This window comes from Tupaia chinensis, unplaced genomic scaffold, assembly GCF_000334495.1.
Source record: "Tupaia chinensis unplaced genomic scaffold, TupChi_1.0 Scaffold000018_1, whole genome shotgun sequence".
Taxonomy (NCBI): Eukaryota; Metazoa; Chordata; class Mammalia; order Scandentia; family Tupaiidae; genus Tupaia; species Tupaia belangeri.
This window is the reverse complement of record NW_006159448.1, coordinates 5,535,465-5,558,657: the sequence shown is the minus strand read 5'-3', so window position 1 is coordinate 5,558,657 and position 23,193 is coordinate 5,535,465. Positions and strand designations below refer to the sequence as shown.

Below are 23,193 nucleotides of genomic sequence, written 5' to 3'. Positions count from 1 at the left end.
TCAGAAAGACAGCCAAGAGCTAGAGGGAAGCAACTTTACCCTGAATCAGAACAAGCCACAGGAAGACTGTGAGGCATATGAAACTGATCAGATTTTAAAAGATTAGTCAGTTAGAGAAGTAGATACTTTCTGGGCTTCCTATAAAGGTGGAGCCCACAGAATTCTCTGATGGATGAGCTGTCAAGTGTTAGAAGAGACAAGTCAAAAATTTAAGATTTAAGATTCTTGGCTGAGCAACAGATTTACTAACAGGGAACAGATGCAGTAGGAGCTGGGTGATAGGAGGAACAAAATAGTGATTTCCATTTATGTTAAAAGTAATATGTCAGGCCTAGTAGGTGGGGTAGTCGATAAGGCACTAGATTCCCAGATGGCTAACTGTGGTTCAAATCCCAAACTCATACCAAGTACTTGTGTGTAGGTGCCCAAAATCCCACGAGGAGAATAGAGGAGAAGGAATTGAGGCATGGCTTTCCCCTCCTGAGGGGGCGAGGTGATTTCTCACTTTCTCTCCCTCTCAGTCTCTGTGTCTCAGGTGAACACATACACCCTCTGTTAAAATATATATATATATATGTCTAGCAGACATTCAAATACAGGTAAATAAAATCCCCAGAGGAGAATGGAATAGAAAGGATTAAGGCAGGGCCATTGCCCCTAGGGAGTGATTTCTCACATTCTCTTTTTCTGTATCTCTCTGTCTCTCTCTGGTGAGCACACATGCCCTATGGCAAATATCTTAAAAAGTGATAAAAAATAAATTGGGCAAATGAACTGAACAGATAACTCTCCAAAGAAGATTTATAATGGCCAAAAGCCATATGAAAAATGTTCAGTCTCTTGTCATTTTGAAAATGCAAAGTAAAGGCACAAATACCATTTAACCCTAGTAAGAATGGCTAGGATCAAAAAAATAAAGAATTAGAGCCAGTAGGTGGTATGGTGATTGAGATACTGGACTCCCACATGCCCTAACATGATTTAAGTCATGGACCTGGTGGCATGCTTTCTCACTTTTCCTCTCTCTCTTGCTCTCTCTCTCTCTCTCTCTCTCTCTCTCTCTGTCTGGTGAGAGTATATGGTCTCTAGCAAATTTTTATAAATAATAATAATAAATAAAATTTAAAAAATAATTCTTAAAAAAAATAAATAACAAACAACAAGTACTGGCAAGGCCGCAGTGTAAAGGGAACCCTCCTACACCGTTGGCTGGTGGGAATGTAAATTAGTACAACCTCTATGGAAAACAATGTAGAGGTTCCTCAAAAGACCTATAAATAGAACTACAATATAACTCAATAATCCTACTCCCTAATTTTGTACCCAAAGGACAGAAAAACAGTCAATTAGGAAGACACTTGCACATCTAAGTTTACTGCAGCATCATTCACAATTGCTTAGACATGGAATCAACCTAAGTGTCCAAATATGGATGTCTGGGTTGAAAAACGGTGGCATATATATACTATGGAGTATTACTCAGCCATAAGAAACAATGAGACCTTATCGTTTGATTCAAAGTAGATAAATGTAGAGAATTCAATGTTAAGCGAAGCGAGTAAACTTTGAAAGGCACAGAAATCCCCACTCTATATGTACCAAATGTCTGCACTCCAGGGCAGAAATGGAAAGATCCAAAGATACAGTAGTAGAAAGGATAACTGTAGATACCAGAGACTGTAAGGGAATGGAGTGGGTGGTAAAAAGTGGGTGGTAGGTAGTACATAGTAGAGGAGGATAGGAGGAGCGAAAGGAAGAAGCATTTAACAGATGAAAGAATGTAAACTTCTCTATAGGGAAAAAAAAAAGTCCTGTAATTTTAGTTCTGTGAAATTTTTTTTTTTTTTTTAAAGTAAGTGGGAACCAGCAGTTAGCGTAATGGCTATGTCTCTGGATTCCCACATAGTCGACCGCGGTTCGCGTCCTGGACCCGGTGGCTTAGAACTCACGCTGGGCGCGTGTGCGTGCATGCCCAAGATCCCAAGAGGAGAATGGAGGAGAAGGGATTGTGGCGTGGCTCTCCCCCCCGGGGGGGGGGTAATTTCTCGCTTTCTGTCTCTCTGTCTCTCTCTGTCTTTCTGGTGAGCATATGCACCCTGTAGCAAAAACCTCTCAGAAAAATTTTAAAAATAAAAATTAAAAAAAAAAGGAGATCAGATATTGGCAACAAACTTTTTCAAGGTGACATAAGGGACTTCAAACAACTCATGGAAAAATTGAATGAATTATAAGTTTATTCTGGTGCCAAAAATCTTTGAAATCCTTTTATAGTTTTTAATACTCATTTTCCATGGAGTTTTGAAGACCCTCCCTATGCTGCAAATCGACTGTTATCAAGATCAACTTAAAAAAGACTATAGATGGTGTGGTGGTTAAGGTGCTGGACTCCCACATGGCCAGCGGTGTGTTCAAGTCCTGGATCTGGTGGCTTGTTTCTCACTTTCTCTCTGTCTCCCTCTGGTAAAATTTTAAAATAATAATAATAAATGAAATTAAATAAAACAATTGTTAGAGACCAGCAGTTAGTATAATAGCTATGTCGCTAGACTCCCATGTAGTTGACCACGGTTCAAGTCCCATACCCAGTGGCTTAAACTCATGCCAGGCGCGTGTGCGTGTGTGCCCAAGATCCCGAAAGGAGAATGGAGGAGAAGGGATTGCAGCATAGCCATCCCCCCTGGGGGGTGATTTCTCACTTTCTGTCTCTATGTCTCTGTCTTTCTGGTGAGTGCACGTGCCCTATAGCAAAAACCTCTCAAAAAAAAAAAATTCTTAACAAACAAACAAACAAAAATAAAGATGTGGAATCCAGGATGGTTCTTTTTTTTTTCTTTTAAAAATGTTTGAAACATTACTGCATAAGTGTATACTATGGGAATGATACAGCCATGAGGGGAAAAAAATTTACAATGTAGAAAGGAACGGGACAATTATAGGAGTGATGTCCTTGAGTAGGCGAAAGGAGCTGGGATTCCCTAGAAAAAATGAAGGGTGACTCAGATGACAGCCGACATGCTTCAGCATCTCTGACAGGTCAGGAGAACACCTCAGGATAGAGGTAAGAGGTTAGCAAAGAGAAAGATGGGAATTGTCTTCATTTTCTCAGTAAATTAAGATTAAACATCAGAAAATCATTTATAGTTCGTAAATAATTATAGCTTTAATCATTACGTGTAGCAACAAATAAAACTAAATAATAAACAGTGTGAGCACAGAAAAACATTTCAAGTAATAAAATTATTAATAAAGGAATTACTACATAGTCTATTAAGGATGAGCATAATTATTATTAATTTTTAAAGATTTATTTATTTAAGTAATTAATCCATTTGTTATTATTTTTTTTTAATTTGACCAAAGAGAGGGACCAGCAGTTAGTGTAATGGCTATGTCGCTGGACTCCCACGTAGTCGACTGCGGTTCGTGTCCCGGACCCGGTGGCTTAAAACTCATGCCGGGAACGTGTGCGTGCATACCCAAAATCCCGAGAGGAGAATGGAGGAGAAGGGATTGAGGCGTGGCCATCCCCCCGGGGGGTGATTTCTCACTTTCTGTCTCTCTGTCTATCTCTGTCTGTCTGGCGAGCGCACGCGTCCTATGGCAAAAACCTCTCAAAAAAAATTTTTTTTTTGACCAGAGAGAGACAGAAAGAGAGAGAAAGGGAAAGCAAGAAAGCAAACTGCCAGGTTCATTACTCAAATCATAGTCAGCCATATGGGAAACTAGTGCCTTTGACCACTACGCCACCTGCCAGTTACAATTAATTTTTTTAATTATTAGGATTTTCACTATAAAGCATAATTTATTCATATATATAGAGAGTAATATATGTTAGATATTAATGAAGCCATATATTCCTCATTATGCACCTTTTCTGATGAAAAAAAAAAAAGAATCAGGAGGACCCATAGACCATTCTAAAGGTTAGAATAACTGAATCAATATTATTTCACAATCTTTGCCAGAATTTCTAAAACAACAAATAGATAACCATTTAATCATAAATTCAGTATTTTATCATATTTGGAATGTGATTTAAACTCATCTCAGTAGAGAAAACATAGGGATTGATTGAAGCACTGGACCATAAAGTTTTTCTGACCATAAAATTGGTTTTCAGCAGCTTGCTTTATTTATGCAGAAAAAAAAATCACTGAGGACATTCTTTCTGAAAGAAAAAATGACTTAATATTTTTTCTCTAAATTAAATACTATGTAGATAGAATAATATAGAGTAAAAGAAGTATAAATCACACCCAGCATATATAGCGTATCAATCTTAGGGCATTTTGTAAACATTTATCATGCAAAATTTCTGCAATCCCTGTCAAAATATAAAAGGCAACTTTAAACTATTAGATAATGCTATAAGTGGGACTCTTAATCTACAAACTCCAGAAATATATTTATCAGTAAAATCTGCATTCTTCTACATAAAATGCTTTAGTTTTGTTTGTCTTGCATGTATTCATTATTTTGTTTTTAGAAATATCTTGGCCTTTTTATTTCTTCCTTCCTATTCTCCCATCCTTAGAATAAGACCAAAAAGTGGGGCTGGTAAGTGACATGGTGGTTAAAGGCGCTGGACTTCCACATGGAGGACCACGGTTCAAGTCTCGGACCTGGTGGCTTGCTTTCTCACTTCCTCTCTCTCTGTCTCTCTCTGATCAAAATGGAAAATAATAATGATAATAATAATAAATAAAGTTAAATAAAATAATTCTTTTAAAAAAAGAATAAGACCAAAGTGTTCAGAGAGTGAAAATATTGTCATAACTATTAGAAATATAAAATAAAATTTACTCCTAACAAAACTGCCAATAAAATTACATTAATGTCCTTAATATGACCATAAGGTTCATGAATTACTTAGAATTACATACTAAAGAAGAGTATGTATCCATTTCAGAGAGAAAGTGCATAGAGTTTTTCATTTGTGTATACCAAGTGCTTAAGACCCATTACCACAGTGATGAATAGAATAATAGAATCCCCAAAACATAAACAGCATCAAAAGAGTAACAATTATTTTTCTGTCATGATAGCATACAAAGCATAGAATGTGAAAGGCAGGAAAAAGTCATCTAGATAGTAAGTCTCAAATGAGAACTTTCCCTCTGTGTTTCAGAGAGACTTAGGGAAATATTTGCCAACAAAGGCAAAGTTGTCTTAATTACTGTCAAAATGGAAAATACTGGGAGACGTATCACTATCATGACTGATCACTGATGAAGCAGAGTCCTTCGCAGAAAAACATTCTTTAGAAAAGTTTAGTATGAGCCCTGTGATCTCTCAAAGTAACGTAGAAAATATTTTATATGAATGTTAATCTTCCTATAATATACAATGGCTATTAAAGATCAAACTTATATTTTTATACCCAATTGTTTAATAATATTCCTTTAAAGAATGTTCAGAATATGAAAACATGTCTGGTGACATTATTGCTACAACAGTATAAGACATCATGCCTATTGATTTTCATAATCAATAAGTCATTAAAAGTTCAATTATGGGGCTGGCGGGTGGTGTGGTGGTTAAGGGTTCTGGATTCCCACATCGTTGACCATGGTTCAAGTCCCGAATCTAGTGGCTTGCTTTCTCTCTCTCTCTCTCTCTCTCTCTCTCTCTCTCTTTCTCTCTTTGTCTCTTATTCTGTCCCTCTCTGGTCAAATTAAAATAAATAAATAAAGTAAAAATTAGGTTAAATAAAATAATTCTAAAAAAAGTTCAATTATAATAACAAAATCTTTTATGTAAGTAATATTTGAAAATACACTTTCCACTTACTTCTGAAAGAATATAGGAAAAGAATCAATCTTCTGTGTGATTAGAGAAAGGCATGCCATTACATTATAAAACAATCAAATACTATTATATATATATATATATTTTTTTTCTTTTGGAGAGGTTTTCGCTATAGGGCGCACGTGCTCACCAGACAGATGGAGAGAGACATAGAGACAGAAAGCAAGAAATCACCCCCCAGGGAGGATGGTCACACCACAATCCCTTCTCCTCCATTCTCCTCTCAGGATCTTGGGCACGCACGCACACGCGCCCGGCATGAGTTTTAAGCCACCGGGTCCTGGACGCAAACCGCGGTCGACTACGTGGGAGTCCAGCGACATAGCCATTACGCTAACTGCTGGTTCCCGAAAAGAGTATATATTTAAGGCCAGCAGGTGGTGTGGTGGTTAAGGGCGCTGGACTCCCACATGGCCGACTGGTTTGAGTCCCAGACCTGGTGGCTTTCTTTCTCAATTTTTCATTTTCTCCCTCTCTCTTTATGGTCAAATTAAAATAAAGTTAAATAAAATAGTTATTTTTTTAAAAGTGTATAGGTTCATGGACCAGCAGTTGGTGTAATGACTATGTCACTGGACTCCCACGTAGTCGACCATGATTTGAATCCCAGACCCGGTGGCTTAAACTCACACCGGGCACATGTGTATGCATCCCCAAGATCCCGAGAGGAGAATGGAGGAGAAGGGATTGCAGCGTGGCCACCCTCTCTGGGGAGTGATTGCTCACTTTCTGTCTGTCTCTCTGTCTTTCTGGCGAGCACATGGACCCTATAGCAAAAACCTCTCAAAAAAAAAAAAGTGTATAGGTTCAATGTTATTAGCATTTCTAGAGAGGTGTTTATATAATCGTTTACCATTCAGACTGAAAGCAGTCAAGAGTTCTGGTCATTCCCATTTTGATCAGGAAATTGCAGAGAAAATCTTCTATTACTTCAGGTACTGCATGCCTTGACGGAAGGACTGTTTTCTGCTCCTGAAATTTAAGTGGGCAATTATTTATTCTGAAAGCATCAAAACTTTGATTGATGGTATTATATAGTTCTCTCATTCATTCATTCATTTTTCTTTCAACAGCTTTTTATTAGTGTTAAGTGCCAGGGTCTATTTTAATCACTAGGGCTAAAGCAATGATTTAAACAAATAAGACTCTGTCCTCAAATCTCATAGTATAGTAAATGAAGACAGAAGATAATAACTAAATGATAAGTTCATAGTATGACAGATGATATTAAGTACCTGGGGTACGGGGTAAAAGCAGATGATTTAAGATAGGGAGAGCCAGGCATAAGGCAGGTTCATGTGTGGAGCTGGGTTGCTACGTATGTCGGGTAGTGGAGAAAGAGTTCATTGATAAAGTGTCATCTGAGCATAAATTTGGAGGAGGAATTAGAAAGAATTATCCAGATATGAGTGAGAAAGTCAAAGACCCTGAGGCAAGGATGTTGAGTTGTTTGAAGAACAATAAGGAGGTCAGCTTACCCTTTCAATAACATGTAACACATTCTAAAAGGAAGAAAGAAAATATATACAACTTTTAAATCTTTTAATTATCACAATTAAAAAATACAATTTTGGGACCTTGAATTTTAAAAAACTATTATAGTTTAGATACAGTTTGCCCCGTAAACTTTCATGTGCTCTATGCAAGGTCACAGTGTAATGGAGTTGAGAGGCAGTGGTACCTCTGAAAGGTGGGCTTACCTTACTGGGTAGTGTTTGGACCATGGAGTTACTGCCTTTATGACTAGACTAATGCCTCTCACAGGGAAGCGTGTCTCACTCTTGAATGAATGGATTAGCTCCTATGATAGCAGGTGGTTATGAAAGTAAGATGGCTACTTACAAGTCACTCTCTCTTTGCATGTGCCTGCTTTCCTTCCTGCTTCTGTTACTATGTTGTGACATAAAACAGAAGCCAACCAATAACAGTCCCATGCACTCCAACCTTCTAGCAATCAGAATTGTGAGCCGAATAAACCTCTATTCATTATAAATCACCAGTATTAGGTATTTCTGTTTAGCAACACAGTGACAAAATAAAACAACCACAAAGGAAATGATGTGTAATGGAAGGACTTTGCATTTCCACAAGAGAAGTCAGTAAGTCTATCACCAACTAGACTGAGTGTCAGCTATCTGTTCCATTAAATAAAGGTTCTTACAACACACCTATGCCTATTTGTTCACACTGTCAATGCCTGCTTTGTACAGCTTGAGACAGCTGACAAGCTGCCACAGAAACCTGTGGCCCTCGAAAGCTCAAACATTTACTATTTGACAGAACTAGGCAGAACCTTAAACTAGAAACATTGAGGTATTTTTAGTAAGAAACATATAAAATTAGGGCAACCATAGAAACATATCACATAAGTCAGCATGCAAAATCAAGTATATGGTAGCTTCTTTAAAATATCAAAGCATCCTTGTCTCTTTTTTTTTGGAGAGGTTTTTGCTATAGGGCGCGTGCACTCGCCAGAAAGACAGAGAGAGACAGAGAGACAGAAAGCGAGAAATCAACCCCCAGAGGGGATGGTCACGCCGCAATCCCTTCTCCTCATTCTCTTCTCAGGATCTTGGGCACGCACGCACACACACCCAGCGTGAGTTTTAAGCCACTGGGTCCGGGACGCGAACCGTGGTCGACTACATGAGAGTCCAGCGACATAGCCATTAAGCTAACTGCTGGTTCCCGCATCCTTGTCTCTTAAGTCCATTCATTTATTTTTCCTCATTGGAAAGAAATCATTCATTTACCTTCTGATTGTTTGAATAAGCAGATCTATTTCTACCTACAGAGACTCGCAGTGGCCTTTCCTTCCTACTTCTCTTCCCAACACCAATGTAATGTTACATAACAGGTTACACAGAATGTACAAAATGTTTACATAGAAAAGCACTGAGAAAAGAGTGTCTTTATTGTCCTAGTTATTTCCAAAAGTGCTATACATAATGTAACAGATGTTTATTACTAGTAAGTTCATTCATAAGGACAATTATAAGGCAAATTTCAGGGACTAGAGAAGAATACTGTAGAGTTTTTTAATGATTTTTTTTTAAAGCTCAAGTACAAAATTTAGACTAATCTTTATAAGATTATTAAGAGATATTATTGGATCATTAGGAAAGTCATGACACATTTTTGCATACAAAAACATAGAAAAGTATATCATGACTTTCCCAACGATCTAATATATAACAATGTGCAAGACCCTATATCAAACATCATGAGAGATGCCAGAAGATCAGAACACAGTAAGCCTGCTTTCAAGTCTTTGCAGTGTGGTGGTTATCAGCACAGATTATATATACTTGTTAGGTGAGGGAATAATGCAGCTGGAAGTAATTACTCCTTATTCAGCCATAAATGAATACCAGCTTGGTTTTTTATGTCAGTAAATTCAAAAATGAAATTTAGGATAAGAAGGATGATAGTTGGAAAGAATTGGGAAAATAGAAGAGGAAGACAGGAAGATTGAAGGTGGGTGTATCTCTGCTTCCTAATGACACTTATGAGCTCCTCACAGGATGTTTGTAAGTCTGGTCACAACACACCAGGTTCCTGCTCTCCCAAATAAATGTTTCCTTTCTATCTTTGCCTAAAGTCATCTGGTGCACACACCTTGAAATATCCACACAGAGCAGGAATATAAACACCTTAATTTGCTATGGTTCTTATCTATATATTAAGATGCATAATCCTGCCAGTATATTTATGCCTTATCTGCACTCCTCTTGAGTCTTTACACAACACACACACAAGCACACACAGCATGCACATATATGTTCCAAGCTGTAATGTGACCATTAATCTCTCTTTTATCTTCACATATAATATTTGCTATATATATATATTTACTATACCATTATTTATATATATATATATAGTAAATAGTTCCCAAGAGCCAGGGTCTGTGAAAGGAGCAGGGAATTAAATATGAATGAGATGCAGTCCTGTCTCAAGGAATGGAAAGACCAGCTCAGTAAAATAAAAAAGAAACATTACAATACAGACACTCTTCTGTGATAAGGTTAGATTATAAAAACCTGTTCATGAGTCAGTGCAGATATTCTATACACAACTAATACTTACAGTTATCTAATTTAGGTTATACTTTTACCTCGATTACATATTATATACAAGTCTCTTTACAGCTATTTGACTAAATTATGACTTTAATAAAACAGCTCAGAATAAGCACAAAAAAATAAAGCACTCTATCAGTTAGTAAAATGTGCCTCATTGTGCAAATTGTCAAATTATCAAAAAAAAAATCTGCTTACATGTAACCCATAAATCTATTCAAGACAGAGGTGAATTTTAGAATGTGGTATCATTTTTATCTAAGAAAGTTCTAAAGTTGACATTTTCGAAATAGAAAGGCTTCTATATTTTGTTGGGATTGCAATGATAGAGATTTGCTAGGTAAAATGATACATAAAGGAGAAGAGTATTTCACTTGTCTCTGATAGATGAATGAAGGCTTCGTGGAGGAGACTCTTAAGTCAGACTTTATAGATGATGAGAAAGTTCAACAGATAAAATCAGACAGGAGGATATTCAAGGGAAGAAAAAAAATTGAGGCAAAAACAAGGAGAGATAGTTCATTCCATTGGGGCTCAGGGTCTTAAAAAGTAAGAACCAAAGATAAGGCTGGAAAGCTATACAGGATGCAGATCAAAAAAAGCGAAGGCAGATGAAAGGGCAGAGACATTGCAGATTTAAATAAAGAGATAAATTCAAATTTCTATTTAGAAACATCTTTCAGGTGGGAGTAAAAAGGAGCAGAGTAACCAACAGTGCATAGTAGCTCAGATGAGAAAAAACTGAAAATCTAAGTTACGCTAAGTAAGAAATGAAGGCAAAGAGAAGAATATGAGCGAGATTAAGGACATAAAAACTTTAAGAACTTAAAAACGAATTGAATGTTAAATTGCGAAGTATTTCTGAGCCATATATTAAAATCAAGTATCTTGCTATACTTGGAACTGTTCTTAAGTTAGTGAGCTGAAAATTAAAGTTGGATTAGTTGAAAAGTGATCTTGACCATCAGAAAAAAAAAATAATAATAAATTCCAAGTGGTATTATAATATAAAACATACTTTATTTGGGATTTAGTCTAATCAACTCCTTAATTCACTTTTAGTCAAATATACTGGTTTGGATAATCTATGTGCCAAACTTTAGGTACAAACACTTTGGTTCTTTACTTGAAATTAAAAGTATTCATCAAGAAAATGAGAATTCAATAATGACAAACAGCTTTTTTTATCTTTACTTACTAATCGTGCCTCTAAAAGTAATGAAAGTAGTTTTATGTATTTAATTCAATAACAGTATGATAAGTAATATTTAAAATAATGGCTCTATCCCTCATGAGGCCTGATGAAAATAATATAAATTTAATAATCCTATACTACCTTTTTGTTATACCAACAAAATTATTAACAAGAAAATATTTAATATTATTTTTAATCAATATATTTTTAAATATTTTAGAATATAATTTTATAACATTTCTCAAACTTTATATTCTTAGAAAATGCATGCTCTTAATAATTATTGAAGACTTCAAAGAGCTTTTGTGTATGTTGATTATATCTACAAGAGTTACCATATTAGAAATTAAAATTTTAAATATTTAATAAATTAACTATCATACAACTTTACATGATAACATAGATAAGTGTATTTTGATAAGAAATAACATCTTCTAAAACAAAAAATATAAGAATGGCATTGTTGAAAATTTTTGTAACTCTTTTTAACATCCATAGGAAACAGCTAGATCCCCATTTTTATTTCTGCATTCATCCTGCTGTGATGTTTTCATTGGTTAAAGAAAATCCAACCTCAAGCAGATGTGTAGTTGGGAAATGGAGAACAAAATAAATATTCTAAAGAATCTTGGAATCCTCAAAAAACTTCTCCACAATACTTTAAGAACTATCAAGAAATACATTAAACAACATTGTAGCTTGAGTCATTCCTTAATTAGCATTCTCTTAAAAATATGTGAATATTACAGAAATTATATCTTAAGTTTTATTTAAATTCTCAGAGAAGGAAAAGTTACCAATAGGAGAAGGAAAAGGAAGAGGAGGAAGAAGGGGAAGAAGAAAAGAAAGGGAAATACTGGGAATTTAACAAGTATGTGATTTGGGTGCCACAGTACTGCTATTTTACAGACCAAAATTCTATGTTATAAAATGTAGAAGTCACTTTAGAATAACAGTAATGTAAAGAAATTATGAGAATAACCTCTAAAGTTAAAACAAGAACCAAAGAAGCTAAATAATTACACACACAGACACAGACACACAAAACTTACAGTTTAGATGGGGAAACTCAACATAAATGTAAAAGGACCTTTCTCTTCGTAATATTACAAATATCTCTAAGAAACACACACAAACATATACAAGACTGTCTTCAAAAAGTACAAGGAAAATATGTATTATGAACATCTATGTGTGGATATTTTCTGCACCAAAATAAACTTATAAATTAATTTCATTTTTTCATAAACTTCTCACTTCTTTAAGTACCCAAGTTTACAAACACACACACCTCATTTTATACATATACATATATTTATTCCTATCTCTAATTATATTGATTCAGTATCAAGAAACAACTGACAGTATAACCAAACTACACAATTATTAAAGATTACTAGCATTCCCTATTTTCCTTCTCCTTCAAGAGTCATTTAAATATAAAAATAGCCATTTTAATCAATTTGCAAACAATTTTCACATTTTCAATCTATACTACCAAGGTTTAAAGAAAATCATAAGAACTTATTTAAATGTTAACTACAAAATGAGCAGTCTTGATTTTTTTAACAATAAGTCTATTTACTTTATTTCTGCTTAACTTTCCTAGTTGGTTATAACCTCTTCCAATCTGCAAGGGAAATTTAAAGTCCTTATTGCATAGGGACTATGGCAATCACTAACAGAGAAAAAATACAACTTGTTTAGGTGTCATAAGATCATAAGAGAAGAAAGTGTATTTCAAAAATATTCTTTAAACAAGAAACTCCTTGGCACAATTCAAAGATAGTTTTTAAAGATTAAAAAACTATAAAAATAAAAAACAAATTAGAAAAATATATGCTTATTACAAAATGAATCCTTATTTAACTTAAACAGCTTAAGGGCAACTTTTAGGAATTTTCTGCTTTTCTGCATAGCTCTTTTTCTCCAAAGAAGTCTAAAACTAGGCAAAAAAACTAAGTGAGTGTCAATTAGCTATAAATATGCCAGAAATCAAGAAAGTTAGCTCTTGCAAGGTTATAATAAGAAAAGCTTCCAATAAATTGATGAAAGAAGAATTACTCATATTTTGCTCAGTAGATATGGAAGCTACTGCATAATATTTCTTCCCCAACTGTCCTCCTGTAATTCAACTTTGCATACACTAACCCTGAAGATACCAGATACAAAGCAGCAATTACAGTTTGGTTCATAATTTTTTTAATTACCGATTCATTTACCAGTTCATTTCCTCAGCTGCTGTTTATTTAGTGACTTCTCTGTGCCAAGCTCTGTGTTAGGCATACCAACTTTAGCAAAAAATAATAAAAATGAGTGGTACATTTTTAAGATTTAAAGCATCTTTTAAAGTGGCTTCTTACTTAATGACAAAAAGAAAAAATGCTCAGTAAATATGCTGTACTTAATTCAAAACACTATATTTTTGAAATATTCCTACAGGTTGCAGAATTGAGATGGATGAGTGACTAGTAAGTCTAGTAGTAGATCTCATGTTGTCTCTTTGGAAAGAATGATATCCATAGAGAACATTAAAAACAAGGTTTACTATAAGCTGGAACTCGTCATTTATATGTCACCATTTCTGAATTCATAAAATCTTCCTCTTGACCTTTTCTTCAATTTGGAGTGGACAGATGTTTTCAAAAGGAGTTATTGGAATTCTGGAGTGGTAAAGTCTACAAAATTTGGAAAGACTGGCACAGAGTATAATACAGAGTGAAGTCTCACTACTTTTAACTGAGAAAGTCAAATCTAAAACTATAAAGAGTATCACAATGTCCTACACATCTCTTGTTAGAAAAGGTTTAATCATTAAGAAAAAAAAAAACTTCTTAAATTATGTTGGTACAAAAAATATAAAATCTTCTTAAAATCTTTTTGCTATCATCATTAAATTGTAAATTCCTAAATGAGTTTTCAATTTTATAGGAATGCTATCAGTTTTATGTACTTTTAAATGACAGTATTACAATCAAAAAGTATCTTTTTTATCATATTTGTTAAAAAAAAACTAGTTCATAAGCCTCATAAAAAAAGTCACAATGTATTACGCATTCCTAAAAGCTGAATACTTTCATAGGGAAAAAAAGAAGACATAAAATGTTTACAAAATAGACTGTAGAATATGTATATGACACCAAATTTTGAGTATGTGTGTTGAAAACCCTTGATTTGAGATTTAGTCAAGTTAATTAGAGTTTTGAGGGCAGATTTCCCTTGTTACAAAGGCATGGAAGAGAGACCATGCCATAGAGAATGACAATCTGAAGGAAAGTAAATATGATTGTTTACCGTAAGTGAAAGCTTGATGACAAATAAAAGTGAGAAGGCACAATGCTGCACTTAGTAACCAAGGTAAAGTACTCAAACTTTAAAACTTCATATAACAAGTATTTCTACTACAGTATAAGCTACAATATTCTTCAAAATTCTCACCAAAATTTGAGTATCTATAGCCTGTTCGTGAACCATCTGAATTGCTTTTGCCAGATCTTCATCACCTTCTGGAATACTAAAATTGTCATCTGTTATCTAGACCACAGAAAAAGAGAAGGTTAGGGAAGACTGAGAAAAAATGCACATTGTCTTATTTCAATTTAGAAAAAGTATTCTTGGCCAGCTGCAATAGAACAGTAATAATGTTTCACTCTATGAAGCTGAAGGCACATGGAAAGGTCTCAGGTTGTGTGACAAAGTCCTGTTTTTTATGCTAGGTATGGACATGGCTGGCTGAAGCTGGAGTATATTACTGCATGAAAACTGTTAGGAGTCTCTATCTTTCTCTCTGTCTGTCTCTTTCTGTCCCTCTCTAATGGAAGAAATAAACTTTTTTTAGAGAGATTTTTGCTATAGGGCACGCATGTTCACCAGAGAGACAGAGAGAGAGAGAGAAAGCAAGAAATCACCCCTCTGACGGTGAATGGCCACACCACAATCCCTTTTCCTCCATTCTCCTCTTGGGATTTGGATCCACACAAACACTCACCTGGCATGAGTTGCAAGCCACCAGGTCTGGGACTCGAATCATGGCCCGCCACGTGAGGGTTCAGCGACATAATCATTACACCATCCCAGAAATAAACTTTTTAAAAAATATTTTTTCACAAAAGATCAAAGAAACACACTTGTTGTAAACCACCATGACATTCTGAAGATCTATAAAAAATGGATAACTAACAAGCAGATAGCTTTTTGACTTCCTTGTAAACATCAGTCAATGTCACTTCCAATAAACTCAAGACTAGCTTATAGAAACTGTTTTTATCTATCATGGCAAATGTAGACAACAATTCTGCTGAACAAAATATTAGGCTAGCTAAATGTCACAACTCTCTCCCCATTCCAGGTGTTCTCTAACATTACTTATTCAGAACTACTAACAATTGCAAATATCTAGTTTATACATCAAAACAAAATAAAATCCAGTGGCTTTGAAACTCATGCCAGACCCATGTGGTCAAAATCCTGAGAGGAAAAAGAACTGTGGCATGGTCATCCCCCCTAGGGGTGATTTCTCACTTTCTGTCTCTCTGTCTCAGTGTCTCTGGCATGCACCCTGTAGCAAAATAATCTCAAAAAAAATTAAAAAAAAAATCCCTCACTACCTGAGTATTAAAATCTTAGGAGAATACAGTGGATTGTAATTATGATATTAAAGACAGTTAACACTTAAGTCGCATTTCTTACATGTGGATCACTGTTTTAAGAACTTTCCATTCATTAACTTATTTAATAACTTCATGGGATACATATTATCTCCATTTTATGTGCAGGAATAAAAAACCTGTCCTGTCTCTTGCCTACCTAGGCCACAAATTGCCAGGCTTGATTCCACACAATTTAATTGCATTTCTGTCATCTAGGAATGATTAAAGCCTCCAAGTCTCAGTAGTAATGATAGCTTTCACAATAAATGATGAATTAAAGAGCTTTAAGATAGAAATCACAGTAGACATAAGCAGAGTTAAGCTGGAAGGAAACACGAAGTCTGAGCTTCACTTGGGTAGTGGAAGAATCCCTGCCAGAGCAGACTGGAGTATAGGCAATACCTCCTCTACAGAGATGCCTGTCTATGGTAGGGATCCATAATGCAAAAAGGAACTGAATCTGAAGGACAATTAACAAGTAAACCAGAACCAGATAGATAATCCAATCTAAATGTTTTAATGGAATTTTCACATCCTACTCTTCACTAGTTGATAGGCAATAGAATCCAGTTGAATTTTCACAACCCACTCTTCACTAGCTGATAGGCAATAAATTCAGTTGAAAAATGAGTATCCCTTAAGGAGAAAAAAAAAGGCTTACATATTTAGGAAAATAAAATTAATATTTCATGGAAATGACTATAATAAATTTACAGAATATCTAAAATTAACAAATTACCTCTTCATATTCATAATCATCTTCAGATGCTTCAGTTATGGCAACTTCTGAATATCTTGTCAAGTTTCAATCTCCAAAAAGGGGATAAAATTATACCAAAAATTGATTTGACCATAAAACACCATTTTGAATCCAATTATGCTAAAAGGAAGTTGGCAAATAGATATCATTTATTTTTAAAATAATGTTCTTCCTCATTCAGTTTACAAATCTTAATGTTTTAAATGGAGTATTTCAGTTATTGTTTTACATACCTAAATTCATGAGGAACTACATTTCTGTCTGCCTAACTACTTACTTGATGGCTTCCAACTTGAAAAGAAGGCGTATGAAAATATGCATGGTGTCATAAAGTAATAAAGTAGCCAACAGGTGATGTGGTGATTATATTATTTATGGCCCTAAGCATATTTTTGTAAACCAGCAATGTGGTGATTAAGGCGCTGGTTTCCCACATGACTGACTTTGGTTCAAGCCCCAGACCTGGCAACTTGAGAATTACTCCAGGCATGTATGCATGTGTATGCATGTGTGCCAAAGATCACAAAGGGAAAATGGAGGAGAAGGGGGTTTGGGTATGATTTCTCACTTTCCCTCTCTCCATCAATCTCTCTCTCTCTCTCTCTCTCTCTCTCTCTCTCTCTCTCTCTCTTTCTCTGGCAAGCATATGCACCCTATGGCAAAAACCTTAAAACAAAACAAAACAAAAAGAGGGAAAAAAAGTAAGATTTTCAAATTTCTCCTAAATCACACTGAATTTTCCACAATTCCTGAGTCAATTATTCACAAACCATTTATTTGGTTTAAAGTACTGTGAATAAGCACACCAATATTTAAATATAAGTGAAAAACACACTTCATGTTTTCAACAATAAAACCTACTTAAGTCACTCCTTTTTAATGTATGTATCTCAATTTTTTAATTAAATTCTTTTTTATTGAAAGGAGGTCTATTTTAAGCAGTTGTAAGTTATACAGAAATCATGCTGAAGTAATTAAACATCAATGGAAATCATTATAACAAAAGAGAACTCTAAGAGCATCACCTTACCAAAAAGTTCAAGTTACTCTAATTACAAAGGAAAATTTTAAGATAATATTCTACATTAAAAGTAATTAGAACACACCCTAGCAATGCTTTTGCTGTTCTTGGTGGTGGTAGTAGTAGTAGGTTTACACTTTTTCAGTATTACTGACGGTTATGCAGTTTAAAAGAAATGACTTAAAACACTTTAATAGTAAGGTTATAAAATCAAAAATGGAAACCAGCAGATGGCATAATGGTTACATCACGGGATCTGGTGGTTTAAAACTTATGCCCAGTACATGTGTGCCCAAAATCCCAAGAGAAGGGATTGTGGTGTAGCCATCACCCCAGGGGTGATTTTCCACTTTCTACCTCTCTGTCTCTCTGGCAAGTACACGCGCCCTATAGCAAAAATCTCTCTAAAAAATTTTTTAAAAAATAGAAATCAAAGATGAAATTAGTTTTTTACTTTGCTTCTGGTTATAACATATTGTCTCTTTGAGGCCAGCAGGTGGTATGGTGGTTAAGGTGTTGGATCCCACATGGTCAACTCTATAGTTCAAGTCCTGGACCTGATGACCTGAAAAATACACCAGGAGTATGTGCATGTGTGCCCAAGATCCTGAGAAGAGAATGGAGGAGAAGAGATCAGGGACTGGCTCTCCCACCTAGGGGTTTCTCACTTTCCATATCTCCTTGTCTCTCTCTGATGAGCACACACACACTCTATGACAAAAACCTAAACAGACTCTCTTTTGACCCAGCCAAAATGATGTAGAGGTAGTAAAAAGCTCTGGAATACTGGAAGCCATATGGAAGATCAAGGCTTGATTCCTGGTTCAACTTGAACACACTAACTATACACATACATATGATCCGGCTAGCTGGGAAGGCTTCAGGGAGTGTTTTTTTTTTTTTTTTTTGGAGAGGTTTTCGCTATAGGGCGCGTGCGCTCGCCAGACAGACAGAGAGAGACATAGAGACAGAAAGCGAGAAATCACCCCCCAGGGGGGATGGTCACGCCGCAATCCCTTCTCCTCCATTCTCCTCTCGGGATCTTGGGCACGCACGCACACGCGCCCGGCGTGAGATTTAAGCCACCGGGTCCGAGACGCGAACCGCGGTCGACTATGTGGGAGTCCAGCGACATAGCCATTACGCTAACTGCTGGTTCCCAGGGAGTGTTGTTGACATGAGATCTAACAGGGGTGCTTATAACCTTCCTTCTCCATGAAAATAAATAAACTTAAAAAAAAATGTCTCTGTTGTTTTATCTTCCAAGAGTTAGCTAAAAATTACAATTTCCATTGCTTATAATGGGAATGAATAACACTTACATGGTATTTAATAGAAGCCAGACACTATTCTACAGATTTTCCATTTTATCCTCATCAGGATACAAGATTGAAACTATTCTTATCTCCATTTTATAAATTGGGAATCAGAATCACAAGTTCCACAGCCAAGACCTAAAGAAGCTGGGAATCCACCCTTGAAGTTCAGGTTCACTATGTTACAACTTCCCAAATTCTGTGAATTTCCATGACATATAAATACTTGAAATATTCACCAAAAATCTTTCATAGTTTCTAAACTTGCAAACATATTCCTATTATTCCACTCCAGCATAAGTAATTACTCTTCACTGTCTGCTTTATGTCATCATTTGTATGAGACATTTAAGCCTAGTTCAGTTATAATCAATTCTCAGATACAAGATACCTGTCAAAAGGCCAATAACTTAGGGTCAAACCTGAGTGTCCATCCCAACAAATGGTGAAAAGTAGTTAGGCTCAAAAATAACCAGTTATAAAAAAATAATAATAATAATTAGTTATGTGATAAAGCAACCACCACACAAAAACGTGGCACATTTAGGGGAACCAGCAGTTAGCGTAATGGCTATGTCGCTGGACTCCCATGTAGTCGACCGCGGTTCGTGTCCTGGACCCGGTGGCTTAAAACTCACACCGGGCGCATGTGCATGCGTGCCCAAGATCCCGAGAGGAGAATGGAGGAGAAGGGATTGCGGCGTGACCATCCCCCCTGGGGGGTGATTTCTCGCTTTCTGTCTCTATGTCTCTCTCTGTCTGTCTGGCGAGCGCACGCGCCCTACAGTGAAAATCTCTCAGAAAAAAAAAAAAAAGTGGCACATCTACAGACCACCTTATAACTTTAATTCATCAGTGTTAAGTAGGAGTAAAGTACCTATTTGTATTAGTTATATATTGCTGCAGAACAGTTTCCAATAGCAGGTGCCTCATTCTTTTTTTTTAATTATAATTAGTTAATTTTTTATATTTACATTTAATTACTGTACATCTTTACAGTGTACAGCATGGTTTTTCCATGGCAAGTACATGTGCCCTATAGCGAAAATTTCTCTAAAAAAAAAAATTAAAAAATAATTTTTCATTTTTGTGTCTATTAAATTCATTGTCCTTTGCTACCTTACCAGAAACTTACTAAAAGATTGCCAGGAAATGTACTAACAATTGGTTCAAGATATTTTATCTTACACTAAGACCCAAATTAATGTACTCCCAACATCTGCCCAATCCTCAGGTTGCAAAACCACTCTCACACTCTGAAATCTTTATGTAGTCCCAACTCCAAGTACCAAAATCCATATTTGCCATTTGCTGCTATATAACATACTTGCCAAAATTTAGGGTTTAAAAGAACAGTCAGCAAATCCTGCCAGCTGTGACAACATAGATGAACCTAGATGTTATACTAAGTAAAATAAGTCAGACACAGAAAGACAAACATTGCCATAATTTCACCGATATATGGAATCTACAAAAAGTCCAACTCATAGAAACAGACAGTAGAAGGATGTTTTGCAGGAGGTGGGGAGATAAGAGAAGTAGATTTTGGTTACAGGACACAAACTTTCCGTTCTAAGCTGAATTAATACTGGAAAGCTAATGTACAGTCTGGTGACTATAGTAATTAAAATGTGTCATTACTGAAAATTTGGAAAGAAAATGGATTTTAGGACTTCTTACCAGACTAAAATAGCAATAATAATAAACTGTATTAGGTATATATGTTAATTAACTTGATTGTGGTAATCACTTCAGAGTTTATATCAAAACATCATATCATATATCATGAATACATGCAATGTTGGGGAATTATATCTTAATAAAGCTTTTTGAGAGAGAGAGTAATTTTTGCCATAGGGTGAATAAGTTTCCTGGAGAGACAGAGAAACAGAAAGCAAAAAATCAGTGCCCAGGGGTATGGTCACACCACAATCCCTTCTCCTTCACTCTCATCTAGGGACTTTTTTGGGCATGTATGAACATGTTCAAGGCATGAGTTTTAAGCTGCTGGGTCCAGAACTTGAACCACAGTCAACTACATGGGAGTCCAGTGACGTAACCACTATGCCATCTGCTGGCCCCCTTAATAAAGCTTTTTATAAAGGCCTAATAACCATTTATTAGCTCCTACCTTCTGTGGGTCAAAAATTCAGTAGTGGAGGGGCTGGCAGGTGGCATTGTGGTGAAGGATGCTGGACTCCCACATGGCTGACCACAGTTCAAGTCCTGGACCTGGCAGTTTGCTTTCTCACTTTCCCTTTCTCTTTCTCTGGTCAAACTGAAAAATGATAATAATTAGATGAATAAATAAACAATTCTTTAAGAAAAAAAATTCAGTAGTGGAGGGGACCAGAAGATGACATAATGGTAATGTCACTAGAATCCCATGTAGTTGACTGCAGTTTAAAGCATGGACCTGGCAGCTTAAATGTCACACCAGGTGTGTGTGCATCTGTGCCCAAACTCTCAAAAGGAGAATGGAGAAGAAGGGATTGCCGCATGGCCATCCTCCCTGGGGTGGGGGTGACTTCTCACTTTCTGTCTATATGTCTCTCGAGCAATCGCATGTGCCCTATAGCAAAAATCTCTCAAAAAACTGTTTAAAAAAAAGAATTCAGTAATGGCTCAGCCAGAGGTTTTTTGGGTTTTTTGGGGGTTTTTTTTGGGGGGGGAGGTATCTCATAAGGTCAAAGTCAAGATGACAGCAGAGTTACAGTCACTTTGAAGGATAACCTGAGCTAGCAAAATCTACTTCCAAAATGACTCACTGATATTGTACTACTTGTTGGCTGGAAGCCTCAGTTCCTTCTCATGTGGGTCTTTCCACAGGTTGTTTGAGCATCCTCAAGTTATGATGGGTAGTTATCCTCAGAATAATATTAGTCCAGGGCCAGCCAGTGGTGCCAGGTTAAGGCACTGAATCCTACAAGGCCAACCATGTGGCTGGAGTCCCAGACCCAGAGGCTTGAAAATCAACTTGGGTGAGGTGTATGTGTGCCCAGAATCTTGAGAGGACTAAAAGAGAAGGGATTATGGTGTGGCCAGCTCCACTGGGGCAGGGTGAGGGGTAATTTCTCACTTTCCCTCTCTCTTTCTATCTCTCTCTGGCAAACGCATGCACTCTATAATAAAAAACAAAAGCAAAACAAAACAGGCAGTCCAAGAAAACAAGGTGGAAGCTACCGTATCTATTATGATCAACACACTCAGAAATCACACATCGTCATTTCTTTGTTACCCTGCTGGCTACACACATAAACTCTATTCAGTACGTGAAGACTACACATGCCCACAAATGCCAGAAGCTAGAGATCACTGTCTACCATTTAGGAGGCAGACTACCATACTATCTTGTAGGGTTTCAAGGTATTAAGCGAGTTAATATACATAGAACATTTAGATGGTTCTTAGCTTTTCATAGATATTATATAAATACTTGTCATTATTATTGTCCTCACTCTGGAAAAAGATGAATATCTATGAAGTCTCATAAGTTTGCCATGCCCTAAGCCCTAGTTCCCTCATATATTAAGATGAATAGTCTGAGGGTAGCAGGTGGCATGAACTCCCACTGACTGAGTCCCAGACCTGGTGGCTTGAAATTTATGCCAGGTGTGTGTGCGTGCATGCCCAAAATCCCAGGAAAAGAAGGAAGGAGATGGAATTGTGCCTTGGCCATCACCCCTGAGGGGTGAGTTCTTGCTTTCTCTCTGAGTGTCTCTCTCTTCTTTCTCTCTCCATGCATCCTATAGCTAAAACCTAAAAAAAAAAAAAAAAAAAAAAGACACTGTAAATTTCCCTCCAGCTCTAAATTTATATTTTTTATATTGCCAGAGGACATGTGAACTTGCCAGAGAGAGACAGAGAGGCAGACAAAGAGAGAAAGAGAGAGGGAGAGAGAAAATGCATTTCCTAATGGAGCATAGTCATGCGGCAATCCCTTCTCCTCCATTTCTTCATCCTGAGCACACACACACACATGTGGCCAGATATGTTTTTTAATCCTTTGGGGTGGGATTTAAATCACAGTTGGTCATATGGAATCCAGCTCCCTTAACCTTGAGGCTACAGGGCTGGCCCTATTGTATTTTATTTAGTAAGATAACATTTCCAGAGGAATATCTATAGGGAGTTAACCTCTTTTCTATGGAAAAGAAAGTTCCCCTCTGAAAGACAGTTACTAAAATCAACCACTTTAGTAACTTTATAAGCAACCACTTTCTGTAAGTCTCCAGAAAAAGCAACACCATTCTTCATTATGTTCGTACTGTAATACATTTTTTAAATAATTAAATATTCTTCTTTTTTTAATTTTTTTAATTTTATTTATTTATTTATTTATTTATTTTGGAGAGATTTTTG

General features: G+C 36.1%; 1 protein-coding gene across 2 annotated transcripts in view; it reads right to left on the bottom strand.

The window, feature by feature from the left end:
* Positions 1-23,193, bottom strand: part of SPAG16 (sperm associated antigen 16) — a 1,195,723-nt gene that overhangs the window by 1,157,674 nt on the left and 14,856 nt on the right. For both annotated transcript variants that reach the window (XM_006140101.1, XM_006140102.1), the window contains exons 2-4: positions 16,474-16,520; positions 14,524-14,619; positions 6,662-6,780 (exon numbers count right to left, since the gene is read on the bottom strand). In XM_006140101.1, the coding sequence (XP_006140163.1) occupies positions 6,662-6,780; positions 14,524-14,619; positions 16,474-16,520 (262 nt within the window). The remainder of the gene's footprint in view (positions 1-6,661; positions 6,781-14,523; positions 14,620-16,473; positions 16,521-23,193) is intronic.